At 37.6% G+C, this 25,781-nt stretch overlaps 3 protein-coding genes across 5 annotated transcripts; 1 reads left to right on the plus strand and 2 right to left on the minus strand.

Annotated features, from left to right (window-relative positions):
- Positions 1 to 1,687: 1,687 nt before the first annotated feature.
- On the plus strand, positions 1,688 to 7,185 carry LOC124146365 (nicotinamide N-methyltransferase-like). Its single transcript, XM_046516631.2, has 4 exons — positions 1,688 to 1,718; positions 2,256 to 2,425; positions 4,411 to 4,615; positions 6,765 to 7,185. Exons 2-4 carry the CDS (start codon positions 2,284 to 2,286, stop codon positions 7,183 to 7,185), a joined length of 768 nt encoding a protein of 255 aa, XP_046372587.2. The 5' UTR covers positions 1,688 to 1,718; positions 2,256 to 2,283.
- Positions 7,186 to 12,602: 5,417 nt separating this feature from the next.
- Positions 12,603 to 17,304, minus strand: LOC124145948 (indolethylamine N-methyltransferase-like). The gene is made up of 4 exons (XM_046515940.2): positions 17,158 to 17,304; positions 16,541 to 16,706; positions 15,378 to 15,582; positions 12,603 to 14,948 (listed from the first exon to the last, which is right to left on the minus strand). The coding sequence occupies exons 2-4, from the start codon at positions 16,695 to 16,697 to the stop codon at positions 14,516 to 14,518; spliced, it is 795 nt and encodes a 264-aa protein (XP_046371896.2). The 5' UTR covers positions 16,698 to 16,706; positions 17,158 to 17,304; the 3' UTR covers positions 12,603 to 14,515.
- A 667-nt stretch (positions 17,305 to 17,971) lies between these two features.
- Positions 17,972 to 25,721, minus strand: LOC124145957 (indolethylamine N-methyltransferase-like). Of its 3 annotated transcripts, none has more exons than XM_048402845.1 (6): positions 25,577 to 25,721; positions 24,904 to 25,069; positions 23,514 to 23,718; positions 18,876 to 23,084; positions 18,347 to 18,407; positions 17,972 to 18,102 (listed from the first exon to the last, which is right to left on the minus strand). In XM_048402845.1, the coding sequence occupies exons 2-4, from the start codon at positions 25,058 to 25,060 to the stop codon at positions 22,652 to 22,654; spliced, it is 795 nt and encodes a 264-aa protein (XP_048258802.1). In that variant the 5' UTR covers positions 25,061 to 25,069; positions 25,577 to 25,721; the 3' UTR covers positions 17,972 to 18,102; positions 18,347 to 18,407; positions 18,876 to 22,651. The 3 variants fall into 3 exon arrangements, with proteins under 3 accessions (XP_048258802.1, XP_048258801.1, XP_046371907.2); XM_048402844.1 differs by having other exon boundaries at positions 18,748 to 23,084; XM_046515951.2 differs by lacking the exon at positions 18,347 to 18,407 and having other exon boundaries at positions 18,748 to 23,084.
- Positions 25,722 to 25,781: the final 60 nt, after the last annotated feature.

Consider the following 25,781-nt stretch of genomic DNA (forward strand, 5'->3'; position numbering starts at 1 on the left):
TCTTGTACCAGAAATGATGTGTGGATTGATGACATTCCTTTTTGGAAACCAAACTGTTGATTGCATGGGAAGGAGTCAGAATCTGTGATCTGTGGAAGTCTTTTAGATAGCACAAGTTCAAACACTTTAAATATAACTGGAAGGAGTGTCACGCCTCTATAAGAGTCTGGAGACATTTTAGATTTATCTCCGCCTTTAAATATGGGTACTATAACCCCATTCTTCCAATCTCTTGGGATATATCCTGATTGTAATATGAGATTGAATAGTAAAGCAAGACATCTTGATAAATATTTTCCCCCATACTTCAAGTGTTCATAGGTGATTTTGTCTGCACCTGCTGCCTTGTTGTTTTTAAGTGAGAGGCACAAGCGAAATACCTCCTCCTGTGAAGTAAATAGAAGTTCAGCCTTGTTACCTTCTGCTTGGATTGTTTGACGTATTTTCTCAACTTCTTTGTCAATGCCCCCTTTGAATTCATCATTATAATGTGGTTCAGATTTGTCCATAAATACATCTTTGAGATGGTCTGCAAGGGCATTGCATATCTGTCTGGGGTGTCGGACCTGTTTGTTTTTAATATTCAAACATGAGATCTGTTGTTTCCTTTTTCCTCGTCGTTTTCTACTGTTTTCTACAAGACATGTTTTCGCGTAATAAATGCCTTTTAATAACCATCCGTTAAACAAATATATTGTACATCTTTACAGTCATGTCATTATCGGTTGTATGCCGATTATATTATTATGATCATACGTGTTGTACACGTAACGAATAATTATAATTATATGTATACAATTATATGAATATGACTCTACCTCTTAACACGTGTTGTACACGTATCATATTATCTTGTCATTATAATTAAATGTACTTCTGTGTACACTTCACTCTGCTTCCACCGAATAAACGCCATCAACTCAGCAGCCTTCTCTGTTCTTCAAGGTGATAGTCAGTCGTGACCGCTGCTACCGCTAATTCCCCCGATAAAGTAGTAGACCCAAAAGACAAGCTACGTCAGTCAAAGACGCACTACGTCACATGCATATATCTTGCACACGTACAACTACACTTTTCACGCTAACATTCTCAGAAATATTCAGACCCCATTCGTTCAGCTTTGCCCTCACACGAAAATTCCAGTTTTTCACACGTCCACCAGCATAACGTTCAGACCACATAAAAACATACTTATTTAATCTAAGGGACATTTTAGTAAAACGACAATACTGTCTAACAATACACATCCACTGTCTAACTATCGGAGGAATCCATCCCATATATCCATTAACAGCAACATTTGGAGCGTATTTACCCAACCCTAAGAAAAATCCTATATACCGGATAACTGAGATGACTACAATCACCAAGTGTTCTCTCCACAACATTTTGGCTCAATACCTCGTTCGGTTACTCGTACAAGTGTATTTTCCTACCTCACACAAATCTGGATTTGCGTTTCTTGTTTAGGGGTATGGTTGAAATGTCATTTGAATGTAAAATAACTAATATTTAATTTCATTTATGCCAAGAAAGACATATTTTAGTTTGCCGGTTTGATCAAGCCGTTTTGGTATATGTATTGTGTTTCCAAAATAATGATGACTCCCTGTTGTGTTTTGCGAGCTCCAGCGATGAGCGTGAGTGACCCGCGATGGTCAAATAAATGAGAATGTCTGTGTGTTGCAGATAGTAAGCGGCTGAGCACTAATCTTCAGGTATAAAATACTCTTTTTTGTTTAATATATTATCATGTCATAAATGCAACTTTATTGATAATTCATTTTGCATTTTTCAAAGAGCGTGTTGTTCGATTTTCAATCATCTTTGAGTGCTCAAAATATATGCTGCTATTTGTAATGTTTTCAAGTATTGTTATATCCCCTAAATGGTATAACTATTCTTTGCTGTGTAAATCTCAGTCAAAGAAAATGTTTATTTACTGTAAATGTGAATTTTTGAGCGAGTTAAATTTAAGGAGAAATCCTTGATGATTTTAGGTGAACATTATGAATGTTTGAATACTTTACAAGAACTGTAATTGATTTATTTGCTTTATTATCACTAAAGAGTATATTTATTTTATTCTTCAGAACATATTTAATGTTACGAAGGACTCAGCAAATAAAGAGTGGTGAACACTATCTTCTCTTCATCATTTGTACCAGAGTATTTTAATCTTCTTATTATAGGATTGTCGACAATCAATACTAACACTGAGCATGTCCGCAAATCCTGACTTATGTTTGCAACAGATTGCCTTGGCATCAAGCCAACTCCGCCATGACAGACCTGCGGCTGCTTCATGGCGATGACTACAACACTCTCTTTGACAGCCAGGCATATTTGACTTCCTACTACACGGACCCAATGTCGGGCGTTATGCCGTTCGTCCTCTCTGAATTTCACGAGGCGTTTGCAGAAGGTAATTTGAATCTCTGTTTCAATACATTAATGTCTGAAGGAATATACTGTATATTGTATATTAGAAAGAACAACATCTATTTTCTGGAGGTCATCGGAGAGCTCATGTTTTGCCTACCGACATTTTAGGGTTTAACATCAGTGGTAGTATTCATAAACATTTTCAGAATTTTCTTAAGAATGCTCCTAACTCGTTAAGAAAACTCTTAGTTATAATGACTCCGAGAGTAACTTTTAGCTAGAGAAAAGAGCAACTCTGACAGTAACTCTCAGAGGGAATGTGACAAACAGACAGACATTTTATTCGTATTCTTTGGCCATGAGGCCAATAGTACAGTGACAGTTTTACCCACGCCTGGTAAGATCAGTTATACACAATTATATACAGTTGTCGACAATTTACATTTATATTTTGACACTTTTTCAGAGAAATATAGCGAGTCGTAAAATTATGTTTGTATTTTGGGGTTTTAGTAGATGTGCACATTTATGTGTACTGGTATAGAAATTAGGAATATATGTCTTTCTTTCTTCTGTATACAAAGGACATTCAAATAAAATATCCTGCAAGTTCAAACAATAGTGGCAGATAGCTGTACTAATATCATTAACTTTTGATCTTCTAAGCAGTAGAATATTTAAATTAAAGATACCACATCTGAACTTTGTTAAGGATCTTCGTAGTTGTGGAGATGATTGAGCTTGTAGATAGACCTCGGGTGCCATGTTAGATTTAAATGTCGAGTGTGTGTGTAAAACACTAGAGTTTGCTTTGTCAGATGTCCATTCGTAATAGTAAATGTCTTTGAAACGTTGTTTAAAAAGAGACAAACATACTTCTCGGGTTCCAACATTTTGAGAAATCAAAGCGTAGTAAAATCCGTATCTGAATAACAAGTCTCGACCTGACGAAGTCCAGTTTACATCTCGATTATCGTGTACATGTTGTAGCAGTGTTTCATGATTCTGGTTGTCTTAGTAATCTTATCCAAATTGAAATAACTCTTGTTTTATTATTCATTTGTAACTGACATCTGCTACATTCAGAGAGAATATCCTTGTTTGGTGAACGTTAGCTACACCTGGGACAAATGTACAGAGTTTTTAATGTATTTTTTCTACGTTGTGTCGGTAAATAGTTCCCACATATTTCTGCGCCATAAAGCAAACTTGGTTGAATTTTACTTCTTTGAGAGGAATGTAGAAGTTGGAGTACTAAATAAGGATAAGATATATGGATGAACAATTCTTTATTACGATTAGGAGTGACGTTTAGGTATAGGTTCTAACACCGTTATCAAGCGGGTGATGTACAGAGTATTGTTGACAAGTATATATACAATATAAGAGGCAGTGTGTATACAGTTGAGTGTATACAGTTGAGCAGGTTTAAGATGCAGTTCGTGGCTGGAGTGGAGAAGCCTGTATGAGTACACAGAAGGGTAAAACATATTGGCCGGTGAAGCATGTAATATAAACAAAAAGGTGAAGCCAATGATATAAACAACAAATGGAATATGACTGATTTGGGTCTTTGATGGGTTGGTGGTACGCACGTATTATACACGAATAAATAAGTCTTGTGTTGATTGATCAATCGGAACGTTAATTGAGATTGTTCATTACCCAATACATTAGCAAATATCGGCGTGGGCGCTTATTAGAGCGGGGCGCTTATTACGTCGAATATGTAGTAACATCAAAAGACTCCATCCGTGTCCAAACCCAATACACATTCCAAATACAGTAAATATCCTAGCATATATAAATATAAATATATTCAACATGGCCAGTAGTAAAATGATCAGTTTAGTGTAAAGTCAAAGGATGTGGACAAATTCAGATTTAGACATGAATGTTTCATGAAAGTGTGATGTAACAGGGTCCAGTGAGGCATTAATACTGCTACAATATACTCGTTGTTACAACAGGTCATCTTACTGGTTTGGTCAATGTATATTGTAACTTTCTTTATTTCTTAAGCAGGCAACATCAAAGGCGGGGTACTGCTTGACATCGGCACCGGGCCTACCGTGCACAGCACGATGAGCGCATCACAACACTGCGATAGTGTCATACTAGCCGACTTCTCGCCCACAAACAGAGGCATTCTAGCACAGTGGCACAACCGGTCTCTCAGCCACAGCTTTGACAAACATTTGGAGTTTGTTCTTAAATTAGAGGGATCAAGGCAAGTTACACTACTTATATATGTCTTCTTCTTCATCATCTTCTTCTTCTTCTTCGTCATCTTTTTCTTCCTTTCTTCTTCTTCATCATCATCTTTTTCTTCTTCATCATCATCTTCTTCATCTTCTTCTTTATCGTCATCTTCTTCATCTTCATCTTATTCTCCTTCTTCTTCTGCCACTGGGCCGACTACAACCACTACCACCATTACTACTACCACTACTATTGGTTTACTGCTTATTGGACCGTTTGAGGGCCTGGAGCTCCCTGGGGTCGAAGGGAGTGCAAGTTGTTGTGTGGAGTTGCGTCCCTTGCGAATCGACTGATTGTAGGTTCTACTCCACGATTGCGATTATTGTACTGTCAGAAATATATACACACGCGTTGGTAAGACCTGTATCACTTCGGGCTTTCCTGGGGACACGAATGGTCAAGTCACAGCTGCAAATTCGCTGTTCACATTTGCGTCCCTTAGACAGGAACAGATTCTTTGTGATAATGTTTAAAGGTTTGTCAGCACCACAGCTGTGGGTTTCACCATAGTGGTCAACGTCTGTGCATCACTGTGGGTTTTCCTCCCACACTATGCTGTCACGCCGTTAAATATTTGAAGTTCTGTTCAAAGTAGCATCATACAAAACTCATTCGTCTTTGCATTACGTCAACAATATGTATTACGTCAACAGTTGTATTTGCATTACGTCAACAGTTGTATTTGCTTTACGTCAACAGATGTATTTGCATTACGTTAACAATATGTATTACGTCAACAGCTGACCGATGAAGATCCGGGGTAGAATAGGTCTTCAGCAATCCATGCTTGCCGTAAAAAGCGACTATGCTTGTCGTAGGCTCGCTGATGCATGTCATCGTATTCCAATTGCGTGGATCGATGCTCATGATGTCAATCACCGGATTGTCTGGTCCAGACTCGATATATAGACTTTATATATAGCTGCTATCTATCAAAATCAACCGGTGGAAGATTTTATTGTCTCTTCATTGACTTCAGTAAAGCGTTTGACTGTGTTCACCATAACTTGCTTTGGCATCGGCTTATGAAATATGGTATCCATGGAAACGTTTTATGGATAACTTTTTAACTGAATATTTTAACTGTTTTATTGGAACGCGACAAGGATGTATGATCAGCCCGACACTCTTTTGCCTGTTTATAAATGAATTGGTCAACGAACTAAATCAATCTGACTGTCGTGGAATATTCATCTCAGAAGAAGCACCAAATATTTGTTCTTTATTATACGCTGGTGATGTTGCTAACACTGCCGATACCACTGGAAGATTACAACAACAGATCAACTGTATAAGTGAATTTTGTAAAAAATGGGGACTGTCTTTAAATATGAACAAATCAAATATAATCGTTTTTAGAAATGGTGGACGTTTAAGGAACTATGAAAATTGGACTTACAGAGAAGAAAAGATAGAGACTGTTTCATCTTATAAATATTTGGGACTATTTTTCACTCCTAAATTGCTATGGACAAAAGCAACGGCAACACTTGCACAACAAGCAGAAAAAGTATGTCATTATATCTATAAAATAAACTATCTATGTGGAGGATTTCCAATCACTACTGCAATTAAGATGTTCGAATCCATGGTTTTACCAATATTAACATATGGCTCTGAAGTTTGGGGGTTCAAATACTACGAAACTATAGAGATGGTACAGACTAAATATTACAAACGGATTCTTTACCTACCAAATAATGCAAGCAATGACGCTGTTCTTGGTGAAACTGGAAGACAACGATTATATGTGTATTATATTAGTAAATGTATTAAATATTGGACAAAATTAATCTCTATGAACACTGATCGTCACCGAAGCAAACGTATTTAATGATGTACAAATTAGATGAAGCTGGCCGTATATCCTGGGCAACATATATAAAAAAACATTCTTTTCAAGTATGGATTTGGCTACGCCTGGATAATTCAAGATGTTGGAGATCCGCAAATATTCATTTCACAATTCAAACAACGTATCGTGGACTGTGGTCAACAACGTTGGATTGAAAACCTATCTAAAAAATCAAAACTTAAAACATATTTAACTTTCAAATCTGTATTAACAATAGAAATGTACCTTCTAGCTCATTGGTTATTCCCTAAATTTGTTTCAGTGAAATACCGTCTGTAAGAGAAGCAATGATGAGAAACAAGGTAGCCTGCATCCTCCACTGCGATCTACGAAAGGATGATCCTTTCAGTCCAAACTGGCTCCCTCCTGTCGACGTCATCACCTCCTCCCACTGTTTGGAGTCAGTTGCCGTAGATGTCCCTTCCTATGAATACTGCGCGAAACGCGTAGCGGCCATGTTGAAAACTGGCGGCCATCTTGTTATGGTTGGATGCGTGGGCGGGTCCTACTATATGGTCGGAAAGAGGTGCTATTCGAGCTATGGAATGACAGGGTTGGAGCTGCAGTCAGCATGGAAGAAAGCTGGATTACAAATCATGAAGTGGAAAGAACTGGCATCGACAGCAAATGACCAGTCAGGAGATATTTATAAATATTTTAGCCTGGTTGCAAGGAAAATATAGTTAGAATCAGTCAGTTATGTGGTGTGGAAATTGAAAGCTGGGGCTCATCAAATGAATTTCTTGTATTTTATTTTGTTCAAAATGATTTTGACAGCTATTCTGCCTTTATTATGATGCACTTTGGGAACACTTGGCACATATTATAACATCCGATCGGAATGAAAAGTGATCTTACGACAAGAATTGATCTTCAGCAACCCATGCTTGTCGTAAAAGGCGACTATGAGGGGACTAACGGGATCGGGAGATCAGGCTCGCTGACTTGGTTGATGCACGTCATCGTATCCCAATTGCGTGGATCGATGCACATGATGTCAATCACTGGATTGTCTAGTCCATACTCGATTATTTACATACCGTCGTCATATAGCTGGAATACTGCCGAGTGCGGCGTTAAACAACAAACAAACAATGAAAGTCTGCAACTGTGCATGTTCGGACGGTGATGACAAGATGTCATATTGTTAATCTGACGAGAATGAATAAAGATATAGTTTTAAATAGCAAACGTTTGAAAATGAAATATATGTACATATTCCTAAATTATAATGTAACTCACCGCAATGCCACGTAACAAGGCACGGGCACTCCTTATATTACCAACCTGTAAAAGCCAGAACTTATTTCAAAATATTGACAATGCATTTAAATGCAATAAGACCATTACAATCTGACCATTTATGCTGCCAAAATATTAATCACATCACCCAGTTTTCAGATTGAACACTTCCTCAGGAATCGCGATGTTTGCTCAGACATAATTTCAGCAGTGTGTGTGTTCAGCGTGAGTCTCCCACTACAGGCGCCGCTTATGTATATGGCGTGTACAAATGCACAAAGTCAATCCAGTGTGGCGGATGGGATAACACGTTATCTGATATGTGTATGTCATTCTGTTAAATAAACTTGGAACAGACCGCGGCGGTTCACAATGATTTCATTACAGGTAACAGTGCTACCGTTTTATCCTAAAATGTCAAAATACTGATATCTGATTGCTGAGCCGTTGGATATGAATCATTTAGCACTTCTTTATTAACATAAATACGATTTCAATATTCATAAGATATCACTGCCAAAAGCAGAGTTTTTTTTGTTTTTTTTAAATCTTTTTTATTATTATTCCATTTCATGTATATTGTTACAAGTGTAGGTAATAACATGTATATATATGACAGTATTAACACAAGTTATAGTTTTCATAGGTGAGGACAGGCAGGTTGTGTAGGATATGTCGTCTTCTCAAACTGAGAGGGAGATTATAAATATTTGTTTACAAGAAATAGATGATTAATAATTAACAGGTAGTATGTTTCAACTGCTTCGTTAGATTATGAGATGTAAGTTTTGCCATTTCTGAGCATATTGGTTAAATAGATTATTATTTTTTAGCGATAAAACTTTCCAAACAAATTGTGTCTTTTAGTAGTGAAAGAAATTGCTCGAAAGATAAATCTTGTTGTTTTATGTTTGATATGTAGATGAATCTTTTTGCTAATATAATAATATGATTTGTTACATGGTTTTGAGTGGAAATACCAAAAAAGATATTCAGTTTCGAAAGGATAAAATTTGTTTGCAGGTTGTTATTTAGGAAGTTTTCAACTTTAAGCCAAAATTGTTGAACAGATTGGCAATCGAAATATACATGAGACATATCTTCAGAAGCAGTTTTACAGAAAGTACAAATATCTTCATCGACAAGTTTCATCTTGAATAATTCTTTCTTAGTGTAAATTATTCTGTTTATAAATCGATATTGAAAATCTAAAAGTTTACAATCGCGCGTGCATTTTCTATAACATAGAAGTATATCTTTCCAATCCAAACCTTGAGGAAAAACCATATTCCAGTGTTCTAATGATTTCGGTACAGTATCCATCCTAATTAGTTCATCATAAAAAGTCCTTGGTTTTTTAACGTTATTAAAGAAGTGTTTACATATATTGTTCAGCAGAACTACATTAACATCAAGGGTTTTGTCTCTGATTTGAAATCTCCAACTCTTTGGAATATTGTTCAGTAATTTTTGAAAGTCTAGAAAAGTTCCCTGGATCTTATATTTTTGTTTGAAATTTTCAAAACTAAGAAAACCGTTGTTGTCGCAAAGGTCTCTAACACTCTGGACACCTTGATTAAACCAGTTTTTTATAATATAAGATGATTTAAATAAATGATTCAGCCAGAGAGGTTGATTCAGAATGTGGTCTAAATCATATTCATACAAACTCATTTTTTGGTAAAATATCTTCCAAGCAGACAAGACATCTCTCCAATAAGGGTTGTCATGTTTAGATAAACATTCTACAGCATTAGAACCAAGTTTGAATAGATGTTTTAGAGGGAAGATTGTTGTAGAATCTTCATACTTTTTTATATACTTTTGTAATGAAGATAGTTTGAGAGCATTGATAAAACATTCAATATCTATCATCCTTAGACCTCCATCTTCATAATTTCTACTAATAGTTGATCTCTTAATTTTGTCGTTTTTGTTATTCCAAAGGAATCTAAAAATTAATGTGTTTAGGTCGGTAATAAAAGCTTTAGGTGGATTGGGTAGAGCAGAGAAGATGTGTACCAGAGTTGATATAGCAAGAGTTTTGATAACCGTAATTTTTCCAATAAGAGTTAAGGTTCTTCTACGCCAATTAGCTAGTAGTCTATTAATATGTTCTAGTCTTTTTCTAGTATTGATTACCCAAAGGTTGTTCAATGATGTATTTAAAGTTATCCCTAAAATTTCAAAATCTCCCTTATGCCAATCAAGTTTAAAGTCTTGTGCTAAAACTAGATTACTTTCAGACAATGATCCTATCCAAATTGATTTTGTTTTTTCTACATTTATTTTAAGTCCTGACATTTGATAAAATTTGTTGAGGGTATCCATTGAAGTATTAAGGCTTTTTTCAGATCCATCTAGAAATAATTGAGCATCGTCCGCATACTGACCTAGTTTACTTTCCTTATCGTTAATTGTTATACCTTTTATATCTGGATTTGTTCTTATGATAATACCTAGAATTTCTACAGTGATAATAAATAAATAGGGTGAAATTGGATCTCCTTGTCTACATCCCCTCTCAAGCCTAAAAAATGATGATAGATGTCCATTTTGAATAACAGATGCAGTGGTATTAGAAGTCAAAATACCTACCCATTCAATGATATTCGGTCCAAAACCAAATTTTGTCATTACTTGTATTATAAAAGGTTTAGAAATTGTATCAAAAGCCTTTTCAAAATCTATTTATAGGAGTAGGCCAGGTTTGTTAAGTCTTTTAGTTTCAAAGATGATATCATAGAGCTTCCTAGTGTTTTCACTTATACATCTACCTGGAATAAATCCTGTTTGGTTATGGTGTATGATTGTATTTAAGTTTTTTTTAATTCTGTTAGCAATACATGAGCTGATATTTTTATATAAAGCGTTTAGTAATGAGATTGGGCGCCAGTTTTTTAACAATTTTCTGTCTTTGTTTGGTTTTGGAAGACAGGTGATAACTCCCCTGTTCATTGTACATGATAATGAGTTGTCATTAAAGGTTTCCTGTATGAATCTAAATATCCATTCTCCTAAATCATTCCAGAAAAATTTGAAAAACTCAATAGGGTAACCGTCTATTCCTGGACTTTTATTATTTTTCATAGATAATTTTAATTTCCTCTTTTGAGAGATCTTTTTCTAGGTCATGATATTCTTTTGCATTAATTATTGGTGTGTTGATTTCTTCTAACAGGTTATTATTAACATTATTATTATTGTAGGTCTGTTTATAAAGTTTAGAATAAAAGTCCTTTAATTCATTTAAGATTGTTTTACCATCTGTAATAATTTCACCCTTTTCTGTTTTAATGCTATTAATTAGTTTAGTGGTATAATGTCTATTTTCAAGGTGGCAGAAATAACTTGTAGGTTTCTCTCCTTCTTCATACCAGGTTATTCTTTTCCTTATTAGGGATCCTTTTACCTCCTCTTCATGGTATTTTTCTAACTGTTTTTTCATTGTTGATAAATCGGAAAATATTTTTTCATCTATATTTTGGAAATCATTTCTTATTTTATCTTCCAGAACCCTAATATTTTCTTCCAAGTCTTTTAGTTTCTTGTTCTTATCTTTCTTTAAAAGGGAAGAGAAAGAGATAGTTTTACCTCTTAGCTTCATTAAGAAAGTTTCCAGAAAAAGACAATTAGAAATTTTTAGTTGCAATGTTGAATTTTTAATATGAGAATCAATTTCCTCTTCAGTATATTTGCTATCAGCATACTCATGTAATGTTTCTTTTAGAGTCTCCTTGACTACCGACTAGGATGTTTGTTAGATATAAATAATTAAGGAACGACTTTATGAACCCACATGTTGCGATTCCTTGGCAAGCACACACTAGAGTGTTTGTTAGATATAGATAATTAAGGAACTACTTTATGAACCCACATGTTGTGATTCCTTGGCAAGCACACACTAGGGTGTTTGTTAGATATGAATAATTAAGGAACTACTTTATGAACCCACATGTTGTGATTCCTTGGCAAGCACACACTAGGGTGTTTGTTAGATATGAATAATTAAGGAACTACTTTATGAACCCACATGTTGTGTTTCCTGGGCAAGCACACACTAGGGTGTTTGTTAGATATAGATAATTAAGAAACTACTTTATGAACCCACATGTTGCGATTCCTGGTAAATCACCGACTAGGATATTTTGTTAGATATGAATAATTAAGGAACTACTTTATGAACCAACATGTTGCGATTCCTTGGCAAGCACACACAAGGGTGTTTGTTAGATATAGATAATTAAGGAACTACTTTATGAACCCACATGTTGTGATTCCTGGGCAAGCACAGCCTGGGAAGTAACATCGCTAAATTGGCATCACATCACATCACATCACTCATCAGCGGTATCGCCCAGAACTTCGCTTTTGGTTTGACATGGTATAACAAAATTGTGTGTTCAACATAAAGGATTTCAACTTTGCACGGGTACCCCGCATGTGAACCTTTCGGACTAGAATGTTCATCGAAGCATCCAAATCGAAGGAGTAAATTTATCCTTAAGTTGGTGACTAATATCATGGACATGCACCGGAACTGTCATTAAAACATCCCCAAATTAAGGATATATTTACCCCTTCATTTACGATGCTAAGAACCTTTGACAATCAAAAGAAATGACTTTGAAATATGCTACGAGCAAATATTAAGTGGGGTATCTATTTCTGAAGTCACGCTTGGAAATGTCTGCAAATCCGACCATAACATTAAGTGTGTGTGTGTGTGTGTGTGCGTGCGTGCGTGTGTGTGTGTGTGTGGTAGTCCGGACTTATGCCGGTTTTATAGAGCTTGCCAACTGAGATACCATGCCGCACTTAACTCGACCACGAAGGCAGTTAGAAGAAGAATAAGGAGGAGGGAAAGAAGAAGTTTATTCGCATGAAGACCTAAGGCCCATATATACTGAGACAAAATAAAAATTAAACACAGAAGTCGTACAGACAAATTGTAAACTATCAAACAAGTCATTGTGTTGCAAAATAGTTCCAAGGCACTTAGGCCAATACACAACAGAGACAAAAACAAATATTAAACACAGAGGTCGTACAAACAAAATTTAAAATATGAAACATATTAGGTCTTCGCAAGTCTTGCTATAATCATCATGTTTCCAAACATAAAATTTTATTATAATAGGAAAATATATGTGTGTCTGTGTTTTAATATAATTGTGTAATGTTCATTATATTATTCATGGGAGTATAAGGTAACTTCAATGGAAATACATTGAAGTTACCTTATACTCCCATGAACAGATCAGGAGAAATATCTTCATCCACCAGGTTCTGTACAAGGTACTTTCTCAGAAAGTGACACATATAATTCATCGATTATTATTTTCTTATTAATTATCATACTATTCTTGGACGAAATAACTTGTGGCCACTTTCTATAGTTCTACTTATTCAATTAGTTTGATCAAGGAACAATAAAAGAAAACTATGTGTGAATACACAAAATATAAATGATTTTACTTCACATAACATTATTAATAGTAATATTATTAATTTTACCAATACCAAGATATGCGTTTGTCTTTAGAAACTTTGGATCCATCCCTCATCTCATTCATTATGCTGTAAAATTTGTTTAAACCCATTGCAGAATTCTTGTACCAGGGCGAACCTGCCTTTCCTCCATGAGTAATGGCGAGGAAAAAAAGGACTGTCTTGTTGAAGCATCGAAGTAGGACGAACTTCCCCATACATCTTGTAGCATGCTACTGGATCCCTGTCAAGTTATTCTGGAATGCTGCATGCACGGTGCTTCGTGAGGATGTCGTTGGGACTGGCTCCAGTACGTGTCTTGGACTGACGCTCTGAGGTAAATATTAAATATTACCCCTGATCCCCCTCCCTCACTTCTACACCCCCCATCATGTTGTGTTTGTTTGTTGTTTAACGCCGCACTCAGCAATAGTCCAGCTATATGACGGCGGTCCGTAAATAATCGAGTCTGGACCAGACAATCCAGTGGTTGATATCATGAGCATCGATCTACACAATTTGGATACGATGACATGCTTAAACCAAGTCAGCGAGCCTGACCACCCGACCAGGTTAGTCGCCTCTTACAAGCATAGTCGCCTTTTACGACAAGCATGGGTTGCTGAAGACCTATTCTACCCCCATTTAACTCTCATTGTACTAGTACGCAACAGTTATGTGAACGTGAGGAGGATGTCACTCAGAACAACACAGTGTTAAAGGGTATGAAAGGTATGCGTTGTGATAGCATGAGTTGTATCAGTCTTACTATAGGGTTAAGAAGCATGTGATTATTAAAATATGTGCATGATTGGAAATACCCATGCTACATTTGAAAGAAACATTCTCAACCTTAAGAAAGTACCTCCTTGTATATCCTTAGGACAGCCAAATATGTTTGAAATTAGGGTCGAATCGGAAGTACCCAAATGAATGCCTTGAAATTGGTCAAATTACAAATTTCTGGTATGGAGCCTGGACTTTATTTGTCTGTATTGAGATTACTGTCCAGTTTGTCTTCTAACTCTAACTTCACGTTTTAATATGTTTATCAATCTAGCATTGACAGAGTCTCTGTATGATACTAATGACAAGGTCTAGAACAATATTGACAATGGACACTAGAAAAAACCTGTTGAAATCTATCAAAACAGTGCACATATCATACTGTAATAGGTGGTAATTCGTTTTCTGATGTACTGTTTGTTAATGATGTATAATTTACATTTCTGGATAGGAAAATATATCTTTCAGTTTTATGAAATTTAATAACTTCTGTTTTTACGCCTTCGGCTTCTTTGCTACCAAAGTGAATAATCCATCAGTATCCGAGATCTCCTTCTGTTCTGGATTTGGTCGACGACCTTCCTTCCAGGTTACAATCTCCAAACCAGCTTTGGTCCATGCTGCCTGTATCTCTGAGCTGGTCATACCAAAGCTGGAGAAGCGACTGCTACCAATTGTATAGAAAGATCCCCCAACACAGCCGAAAAGAACAAGGTGTCCTCCAGGTCTCAGGACTGAAGCAAGTCGCGCTGAATAAGATTCATATTCTGGAATACTCAGGGCCACTGATTCTATGCACAGGGAGGATGTGATGATGTCAGCAGCGGGGATGAAGCATGGAGCAAAGGGGTTCTCATTTCGGATGTCACACGGTATGATGCCAGACACTTTCTCTCTCATGCTGGCTTCTCTGTTAGACACAGAATCCCTGAAATTAATGTATGAAACGATATCACAATTTTACTAACTGCTTTTGAATTAACAGGTTCTTGAAACTGAAATGACAAGGCATTATGTTTTAGAATAGAAACATTAGCAAAAGGCTTTGCAGTGCCATACTCATGAAATGGAGACACGTGTTAGCGGTAAGGTATATTTAAGAATCTCAAACATATTTGTTACATTTTAAAACAACATATCCTATATAGTTTCAGCGAAGAGTTAAGGGTCAGACCGCCTTTGTTTGATTTTCACGGATTCTAATATATATTTATATAAGTCATCATATAAATACCAAATGGCGTAAAAAGTTCGTACGCTGATGATCAATTCTAAAACGTAATCTAATGTGATTCAATGTGCGTACTGTTTCTGACTATTCAGAATTTAAATGTAAATTATTGCTGAAAAGACTTACTCTTTTCTTTCCAGTTTGAGAACACAGTCAATAAATTTGGCAAAACTATGTTTCAGCTCCCCATTGTGCCATTGTTTCAGGGTGTCTCTGTTTTTCAATGAGAACTCCGCCAGTAAGATGCTTTCACAGTGTTGAGATGAGCTGATGATTGTGTGTATAGTGGGTCCTGTACCAAAGTCAAGCAGTTGTCTCCCCTTGATGTTTCCTGTAGAAATATGTGTTAGATGACGTCTTTGCTCACAGTGACACCAGTGCTTACAGTGAAAACAACTAACAACAATGGCTAACTCCCATATGGGAAAGGCTCATAAGCCACTGAGAGAAACCTGTGCGGGAATAAAGTGTCAGTTAGCTGCCCCATATCGCTGTGTTTTTGCTTATATTCCCTGCCAGCAACAACAGTAGTGTTGTGTCGGGGCTGTCGGTTATCTGATAGAACCAGGGGCCAGGAGACATTGACTTGATATCAAAAGTGTAGTTAGTAAAATAGAAAAGTTGGAACAATCCAACAGCTTGTTCTTTCTGTTGTAGCGTTAATCTTAGCATGTTACTGTCAAGAAGTTTGGGAGTAAATGAACAGTGCCTCGCCCCTTTCACACCCTTATCTTTGTAGGTTATCATGCTGTTAGTGTAGCCAAGGCTTTACGTCAAATTCAAGTTCCCGTGATCTGGGTACGTAGGCACGTTCAGCAAATTGTTTTCGTTGTGTTTGGGCGATTGATTCTGAACCATTTGGCTACACGATTTGGGGATTGGACCCAAAGTGCCCAAATGTCAGTTTGATAACGTTTCGTCGTAAGCTTACATCAAAAGTTATGCTATTTATGTCCATCATCCACAATCTTAGTCACCGAAAAGTATATTCCTCAAGGAGTTGTGAGTACAAACATGTCAAGATGACCAAATTTCTCGTAAAATTATATTATTTTATATGAAAATGCTTTATTAAAACTCTATTTTCTTAACATCACCTATACCTGTACTGTTTTAATAGTGAACAGCGAGAAAATGTTTAATTTGACATAAAAAATTCTCCGATCTTTTTTGTGAAGGAAAGGAAATCTCAGCATCTACAAATGTAGAAGAACATGACTCCCACCCGCACCCTAAATATCAAATGGTCCGCCCCTTAACCAGAGTTGTCTGTATAACAATTTAGCCACCTGAAGCAAAAGCCTCGTGAAACTGGGTCAGGCCGAAGGTCATCATGTCGCCGACTACTGGGTTAGGAGAGGGGTCATTGTAGTAAGTGCTCAAGTATGTCTCGGGCTCAAACGCTGCGTTGTAGTCATCGCTGAAAAGCACTGGCTTCCCTGCCATGGTTTGGTACTGACAAAATGAAATAAGAGGACAATAGACATATGAACGCGATCTCCTGACGTGGCATGCCATAGCTGTACACCTCGTGGGTATCCATGTTAATAATACATTGCGCACACCTTCATAGCCGTATAATCGCTATGACTAAGTTTTCTTACATGCATACGTAACCAGGTCAGAAGAATTCGTAGGGCGTTGTGAAATATGTCTGCGACGTGAGGCAATATGTTTAAAATCCTCTGTAAACCATTCTAAGTCATTACATGTCGATGGTTCGATTATTAAAATAACTTGTATCACTCAATGTACAATGATGTCGCTGGCATCCGTGCATCAAGTAGTGTCACATCCAGGTACTACACCATCAAGTATTGAGTGTACATCTTAATGTCTTGTTAAGGTCAATAGAAGTATTCTCACACTGTCAACATTGTTTGGTTTCATCAAGCACAAAACCCACCTTAAAACTTTTAACGGAATTTTAACCGGACCTTCTGAGCGTTCTCAACTCGGAGCAAGTTGCGTCATTCCCGATAGGCTTTTTTCTAAATTTAGCCTGACTGAGAGCCTGTTTCTGTACGGCTTCTCCCTCACTGCATTCAAGGTGAGGTGAGGTGAAATTGGGTTTAACGTCGCGTCCAAGATTATTGCGCTTATAAAGCGACGTGCATGCACGTGTGTGTGTATGTGGCTGCTTGTACTAGTCCGGACTGATGCCGATTTATAGTGCTAGCACACTGAGATATCATGCCGCAGTTTAACATGGATACCCCACTCAGACACTGTATACTGACTCCGAGCCGACCATTCCTTGTTTTAGCCCTTTAATGCCGAGCGCCAGACAGGGTAACAAGTACCACCTTTTAACGTCTTTTGGTATGACGCGGCCGGGGATCGAACCCTGGACCTTCCGCTCTCCGGGCGGATGCTCTACCGCTAGACCACGGAGGCGGTCTCATTGCATTTTAACTCTTTCATCACTGGCTGCCCCAGAGTTATGTCCCTTGAGACCCTGCAGTCCCTGACACTGACAAGGCCTGCACACTGGCCTCCCTGGCAGTATTATTGGACAATCACACTATCATTTTTGATGCACTTTTTCTACCAGAAACTTGCGTTTAATATACATTTATCATATACCATTGTAAAGAGGATTAAGTATACTGTAATATTCTTTGTTGTTATTGTCTCTAACCTTTGTTTTTTTCTAATTACAGGTGTTTACAAGTGAAATAAAACTTGAAAACACTGAAAAAATGAAAACAGACAATGAATTTTGGCTCAAATTGTATTAAAAATCACAAAAATAAATCACAGATACAAGGTAAACATAACACAGTGGTCTTGTCATCTTGGACGGCACAGGTAATCCCAGGTATAACAGGTAAATTCTCTTCATGCACATCTGTAAACAAATAAACAAGTTTACAACTCTTGGTACTGACTTTGTTTTCTATACTGATGTCACATATTACTTATGATACACTTACAGCCTCTTAGGTAAACTCGTTAACTCAGGTAAACTTGTTAACGCAGGTAAACTCGTTAACACAGGTAAAAACACAAATATTTGATTTATTTTGTTCTTTTTCAGGATTTGAAACAAAAATTAAGTATTTAAGTTTTTAAATAGTAATTTATCACATTACCTGAACATTGAACCACAGCTACTATAAGAATGACATCACAGAGAAGATATCACAGATTGATCTGAAAGGAGGGAAAGATTGTAAAAGGATGGAAAGATTGTAAATTCAAGTTCTGCAAATATACAAGTTGTGATAACAATTTACAATACACTGCTATTTACAATTGCATAATAAATTAAATCAGTACTTTATTACATCAATTAATAAATAAATAATTATTACAATTACTAAAATTTAAATTAAGATGTAAAAAACAAGAAAACTAACATGAATATGGAAATAAATTTTATTCAAATTGAGCGAAATATAAGGACATACGACAAACCGGCAAACTACAATTCGGATTGCGATCAGAAAATTAAATTTAAAAAAAAAGAAAAGAGATACGTCATGCCACTCACCTTTGTTGTTGTTGTGATCGCTCGTTCACGTGTAGGCTGCATTCTCATTCGTCGCACTGATAATCTGTTCAAACACAGAATCATTGTAAAACAGTTGGAAAAAATCAATAGCACGATACTTCACTCACCGTGTCAATATATATTCTTGAGTCCGGTCGCCTCTTCAAAATCCCTCATGTCTCCACCGTTGTGGTCCCTCTGCCACTCCCATTCTTGAAAGTTGGCGGGGGGGGGGGGGGACACCTCGTCGAAACCGTCAAAATCTTCACGAAAATATTCGCGAAATTCCCTCTCCCCTTCGCGTAAATTATTCAAATCAAACACATTATTATTCCCGATAGAGTCGTTGTTAGTCATCTGATCGCTATCCGAATCGTAGTTGGCCGCCATTACGCTAGATTTACGATTCAAGTGAGAAAAATACCTGTCGCGAAAACAGGTGACATTCGCGATTTTCGCGCCAAAAAGACTCGGAAATTCCATCGAATGACGTGTCATTACGTGTAGATCTCGTTTCCATATTTAGAACGAGATTACACACGAGAAAGGAAGTAGAAAGAGCGATTTTGTAAACACGGTCGTGCCGCCCGATTTATCGGGCAGCCGTGTGTGGGGCTTGGACAGTAGCCGCCCGATTTTTCGGGCAGCCGGGTACTGGGACACGGTTTATGCTGCCCGATTTTTCGGGCAGTCGGGGCGAAAGGGCTAGAACGAACAGAGCAGAACTTTGAGACTATGTGCCACTCCACTCAAGACTAAGTGCATGGTATTTTGACGTTAGCAGAGTATCATATTTGTTTTTGATGGCGACTAATTGACAATTGTTAGAATTATTCTGAAGTTTGCAAGTTTCTTTAAAGCATTCTATGAAACTCAGCAAGATTATTTTACATATAGAAATGTATTCAGACATGTAGGAACTCTAAATGTCGCAACTCTCTCTCTCTCTCTCTCTCTCTCTCTCTCTCTCTCTCTCTCTCTCTCTCTCTCTTAAGAAAGAGAAAAGCATATGTATGTATGTATATTTAGTCCTGATTGCATTAGGCAGTGAAGACACCAGGTGCTTTAAAAGAGTATATATCTCCTATCCAACTGATGGCACACAAAGCAGGGTATGTATATCCACTCCTGATTGCAATAGGCAGTGAAGACACCAGGTGCTTTAAAAGAGTATATATCTCTCATCCCACTGCTGGCACACAAAGCAAAGTATGTATATCCACTCCTGATTGCAATAGGCAGTGAAGACACCTGGTGCTTTAAAAGAGTATATATCTCCTATCCAACTGCTGGCACACAAAGCAGAGATCGTATATCTACTCCTGATTGCATTTGGCAGTGAAGACACCAGGTGCTTTAAAAGAGTATATATCTCTCATACCACTGCTGGCACACAAAGCAGAGTATGTATATCCACTCCTGATTGCAAGACACCAGGTGCTTAAAAAGAGTATATATCTCTCATCCCACTGCTGGCACACAAAGCAGAGTGTGTATATCCACTCCTGATTGAAATAGGCAGTGAAGACACCTGGTGCTTTAAAAGAGTATATATCTCCTATCCAACTGCTGGCACACAAAGCAGGGTATGTATATCCACTCCTGATTGCAATAGGCAGTGAAGACACCTGGTGCTTTAAAAGAGTATATATCTCTCATCCCACTGCTGGCACACAAAGCAGAGTATGTATATCCACTCCTGATTGCAATAGGCAGTGAAGACACCTGGTGCTTTAAAAGAGTATATATCTCCTATCCAACTACTGGCACACAAAGCATGGTATGTATGTCTACTCCTGATTGTATTTGGCAGTGAAGACACCAGGTGCTTTAAAATAGTATATATCTCTCATACCACTGCTGGCACACAAAGCAGAGTATGTATATCCACTCCTGATTGCAATAGGCAGTGAAGACACCTGGTGCTTTAAAAGAGTATATATCTCCTATCCAACTGCTGGCACACAAAGCAGGGTATGTATATCTACTCCTGATTGCATTTGGCAGTGAAGACACTTGGTGCTTTAAAAGAGTATATGTCTCTCATACCACTGCTGGCACACAAAGCAGAGTATGTATATCCACTCCTGATTGCAATAGGCAGTGAAGACACCTGGTACTTTAAAAGAGTATATATCTCCCATCTAACTGCTGGCACACAAAGCAGAGTATGTATATCCACTCCTGATTGCAAGACACCAGGTGCTTAAAAAGAGTATATATCTCTCATCCCACTGCTGGCACACAAAGCAGAGTATGTATATCCACTCCTGATTGCAATAGGCAGTGAAGACACCTGGTGCTTTAAAAGAGTATACATCTCCCATCTAACTGCTGGCACACAAAGCAGAGTTTGTATATCCACTCCTGATTGCATTTGGCAGTGAAGACACCAGGTGCTTCAAAAGAGTATATATCTCCCATCTAACTGCTGGCACACAAAGCAGAGTTTGTATATCCACTCCTGATTGCAATAGGCAGTGAAGACACCTGGTGCTTTAAAAGAGTATATATCTCCCATCCCACTTCTGGCACACAAAGCAGGGTATGTATATCCACTCCTGATTGCAATAGGCAGTTAAAACACCTGGTGCTTTAAAAGAGTATATATCTCCCATCCCACTGCTGGCACACAGAGCAGAGAGCGTATATTTAGTCCTGCTTGCATTAGGCAGTTAAGACATCACGTACAAGGAGTATCTCCGTTCTATTATTAGTACAAGGCAGTGATAGCATCTGGTATCGGAAATTGAGACACCCTTTTCTCGAACGGCTTACACGTGCCAATATTATTTGCTTACATATGAACCGTCTCTACCCTGTGATCAATTCACCAATTAACTCCCACGTGTTCATAATGACAGATATGATAGTCATTCACAATTTAAAATTCAGTCATAAAACTTATTATAACTCCAAAATACCTCATAATTGCGATTCAAATGATTTTATTCAAACAATGTGCTTGTAAACAGCATTCTAGGTACAAATACCTCAACCGAGAAATTAAAACACTTCAGTGAACATGTGTCTCTAAAACATGTTTGATTCTGACGTCATGTTACTATGGATGCATGAAAACATTTCTTACTTATTCCTTGAAACAAGTTCATGCTTGGGTTAATTTCCCTGTCATGGATTTGGATCAACATCGCCATAGAAACCATAGTGACAGAGATCCAGAGAGCAAGAAGAAGAAGAAGAAATGGCCTGACATCATATTATATACAAGATATATTAGTATATCACATACAGCCATGAGCATTACATTTGGTCTATATAGATGTTGAGTTCGTTGAGACGTATATTGGATATGATTTACAAGAAGTATCTATACATTTATTTACACCAATCAACCCAACATTTAATTAAGACCCGAACATCGTTGCTGATATCATATCTTTCAAAATATCTTTGTGGCAACATGTAATCAGAAAATAGGTTACCCAGTATGGAACAGTAAAACCTCTTCAGTCCAGACACTGCTGATCCGGACTGACGCTCGGGGGTAAATATTAAATATTACCCCTGATCCCCTTCCCTCACTTCTGCATCCCCCATCATGTTGTGTTTGTTGTTGTTTAACGCCACACTCTGTAAATAGAGAGAGAGAGAGAGAGAGATAGAGAGAGAGAGTTTGTCTTCTAACTCTAACTTCTAGTTTTATTATGTTTATCAATCTAGCATTGACAGAGTCTCTGTATGATACTAATGACAAGGTCTAGAACAATATTGACAATGGACACCAGAAAAACCTGTTGAAATCTATCAAAACAGTGCACATATCGTACTGTAATAGGTGGTAATTCGTTTTCTGATGTACTGTTTGTTAATGATGTATAATTTATATTTCTGGATAGGAAAATAAATCTATCAGTTTTATGAAATTTAATAACTTCTGTTTTTACGCCTTCGGCTTCTTTGCTACCAAAGTGAAGAATCCATCAATATCTGTGATCTCCTTCTGTTCTGGATTTGGTCGACGACCTTCCTTCCAGGTTACAATCTCCAAACCAGCTTTGGTCCATGCAGCCTGTATCTCTGAGCTGGTCATACCAAAGCTGGAAAAGCGACTGCTACCAATTGTATAGAAAGATCCCCCAACACAGCCGAAAAGAACTAGGTGTCCTCCAGGTCTCAGGACTGAAGCAAGTCGCGCTGAATAAGATTCATATTCTGGAATACTCAAGGCCACTGCTTCCATGCACAGGGAGGATGTGATGATGTCGGCAGAGGGGATGAAGCATGGAGCAAAGGGGTTCTCATTTCGGATGTCACACGGTATGATGCCAGACACTTTCTCTCTCATGCTGGCTTCTCTGTTAGACACAGAATCCCTGAAATTAATATATGAAACGATATCACAATTTTACTAACTGCTTTTGAATTAACAGCTTCTTGAAATTGAAATGACAAGGCATTGTGTTTTAGAATAGAAACATTAGCAAAAGGGTTTACAGTACCATACTCATGAAATGGAGACACGTGTAAGCGGTAAAGTATATTTGAGAATCTCAAACATATTTGTTACATTTTAAAACAACATATCCCATATAGTTTCAGCGGAGAGTTAAGGGTCAGACCGCCTTTGTTTGATTTTCACGGATTCTAATATATATTTATATAAGTCATCATATAAATACCAAATGGCGTAAAAAGTTCGTACGCTGATGATCAATTCTAAAACGTAATCTAATGTGATTCAATGTGCGTACTGTTTCTGACTATTCAGAATTTAAATGTGAATTATTGCTGAAAAGACTTACTCTTTTCTTTCCAGTTTGAGAACACAGTCAATAAATTTGGCAAAACTATGTTTCAGCTCCCCATTGTGCCATTGTTTCAGGGTGTCTCTGTTTTTCAATGAGAACTCCGCCAGTAAGATGCTTTCACAGTGTTGAGATGAGCTGATGATTGAGTGTATAGTGGGTCCTGTACCAAAGTCAAGCAGTTGTCTCCCCTTGATGTTTCCTGTAGAAATATGTGTTAGATGACGTCTTTGCTCACAGTGACACCAGTGCTTACAGTGAAAACAACTAACAACAATGGCTAGCTCCCATATGGGAAAGGCTCATAAGCCACTGAGAGAAACCTGTGCGGGAATAAAGTGTCAGTTAGCTGCCCCATATCGCTGTGTTTTTGCTTATATTCCCTGCCAGCAACAACAGTAGTGTTGTGTCGGGGCTGTCGGTTATCTGATAGAACCAGGGGCCAGGAGACATTGACTTGATATCAAAAGTGTAGTTAGTAAAATAGAAAAGTTGGAACAATCCTTGTCGGATAAAAGGCCAGCCAGTTAAGTAGATACTTTTGCCCTGGATTTATAACTTTTGTGGGATGGACCATTTGATTTAATGATTTAAAAAAAAACACAGCTCATAATTGTGTTTCATAATCTTGGACATCGAGACAAAAACATGATAGATAGTATGATGTAACACTTATTTATCAATAATAATTTCAAATCTTAGCATACTACTGTCAAGAAGTTTGGGAGTAAATGAACAGTGCCTCGCCCCTTTCACACCCTTAGCTTTGTAGGTCATCATGCTGTCGGTGCAGCCAAGGCTTTACGTCAAATTCAAGTTCCCGTGATCTGGGTACGTAGGCACGTTCAGCAAATTGTTTTCGTTGTGTTTGGGCGATTGATTCTGAACCATTTGGTTACACGATTTGGGGTTTGGACCCAAAGTGCCCAAATGTCAGTTTGATAGCGTTTCGTCGTAAGCTTACATCAAAAGTTATGCTATTTATGTCCATCATCCACAATCTTAGTCATCGAAAAGTATATTCCTCAAGGAGTTGTGAGTACAAACATGTCAAGATGACCAATTTTCTGCCGATCTGAAGAGAACTGCACTCTGGGGTGTTGCTACACGTGGTCTCGTAAAATTATATTATTTTATATGAAAATGCTTTATTAAAACTCTATTTTCTTAACATCACCTATACCTGTACCCTTTTAATAGTGAACAGCGAGAAAATGTTTAATTTGACATAAAAAATTCTCCGATCTTTTTTGTGAAGGAAAGGAAATCTCAGCATCTACAAATGTAGAAGAACATGACTCTACTAAACGAACCCGTTCCCATCCGCACCCTAAATATCAAATGGTCCTCCCCTTAACCAGAGTTGTCTGTATAACAATTTACCCACCTGAAGCAAAAGCCTCGTGAAACTGGGTCAGGCCGAAGGTCATCATGTCGCCGACCACTGGGTTAGGAGAGGGGTCATTGTAGTAAGTGCTCAAGTATGTCTCGGGCTCAAACGCTGCGTTGTAGTCATCGCTGACAAGCACTGGCTTCCCTGCCATTGTTTTGTTCTGACAAAATGAAATAGAAGGACAATAGACCAAAGACGTATATAGATATATAGATATATTGTATATACGTCCGTGAATAGATATATGAAAGCGATCTCCTGACGTGGCATGCCATAGCTGTTCACCTCGTGGGTATCCATGTTAATAATACATAGCACACACCTTCATAGCCGTATCATCGCTATGGCTGACTAAGTTTTCTTACATGCATACGTAACCAGGTCAGCAGAAATCGTAGGGTGTGGTGAAGTATGTCTGCGACGTGAGGCAATATGTTTAATATCCTCTGTAAACCGTTCTCAGTCATTTCATGTCGATGGTTCAATTATTAAAAAAACTTGGATAACTCAATGTACATTGATGTCGCTGGCATCCATGCATCAAGTAGTGTCACATCCAGGTACTACACCATCAAGTATTGAGTGTACATCTTAATGTCTTGTTAAGGTCAATAGAAGTATTCTCACACTGTCAACATTGTTTGGTTTCATCAAGCACAAAACCCACCTTAAAACTTTTAACTGAATCTTAACCGGACATTCTGAGCGTTCTCAACTCGGAGCAAGTTGCGTCCTTCCCGATAGGCTTTTCTAAATTTAGCCTGACTGAGAGCCTGTTTCTGTACGGCTTCTCCCTCATTGCATTCGAGGTGAGGTGAGTTGAAATTGGGTTTAACGTCGCGTCCAAGATTATTGCGCTTATATAGCGACGT

This window comes from Haliotis rufescens, unplaced genomic scaffold (genome assembly GCF_023055435.1).
Source record: "Haliotis rufescens isolate VD_foot unplaced genomic scaffold, xgHalRufe1.0.p SCAF_3, whole genome shotgun sequence".
Classification (NCBI taxonomy): Eukaryota; Metazoa; Mollusca; class Gastropoda; order Lepetellida; family Haliotidae; genus Haliotis; species Haliotis rufescens.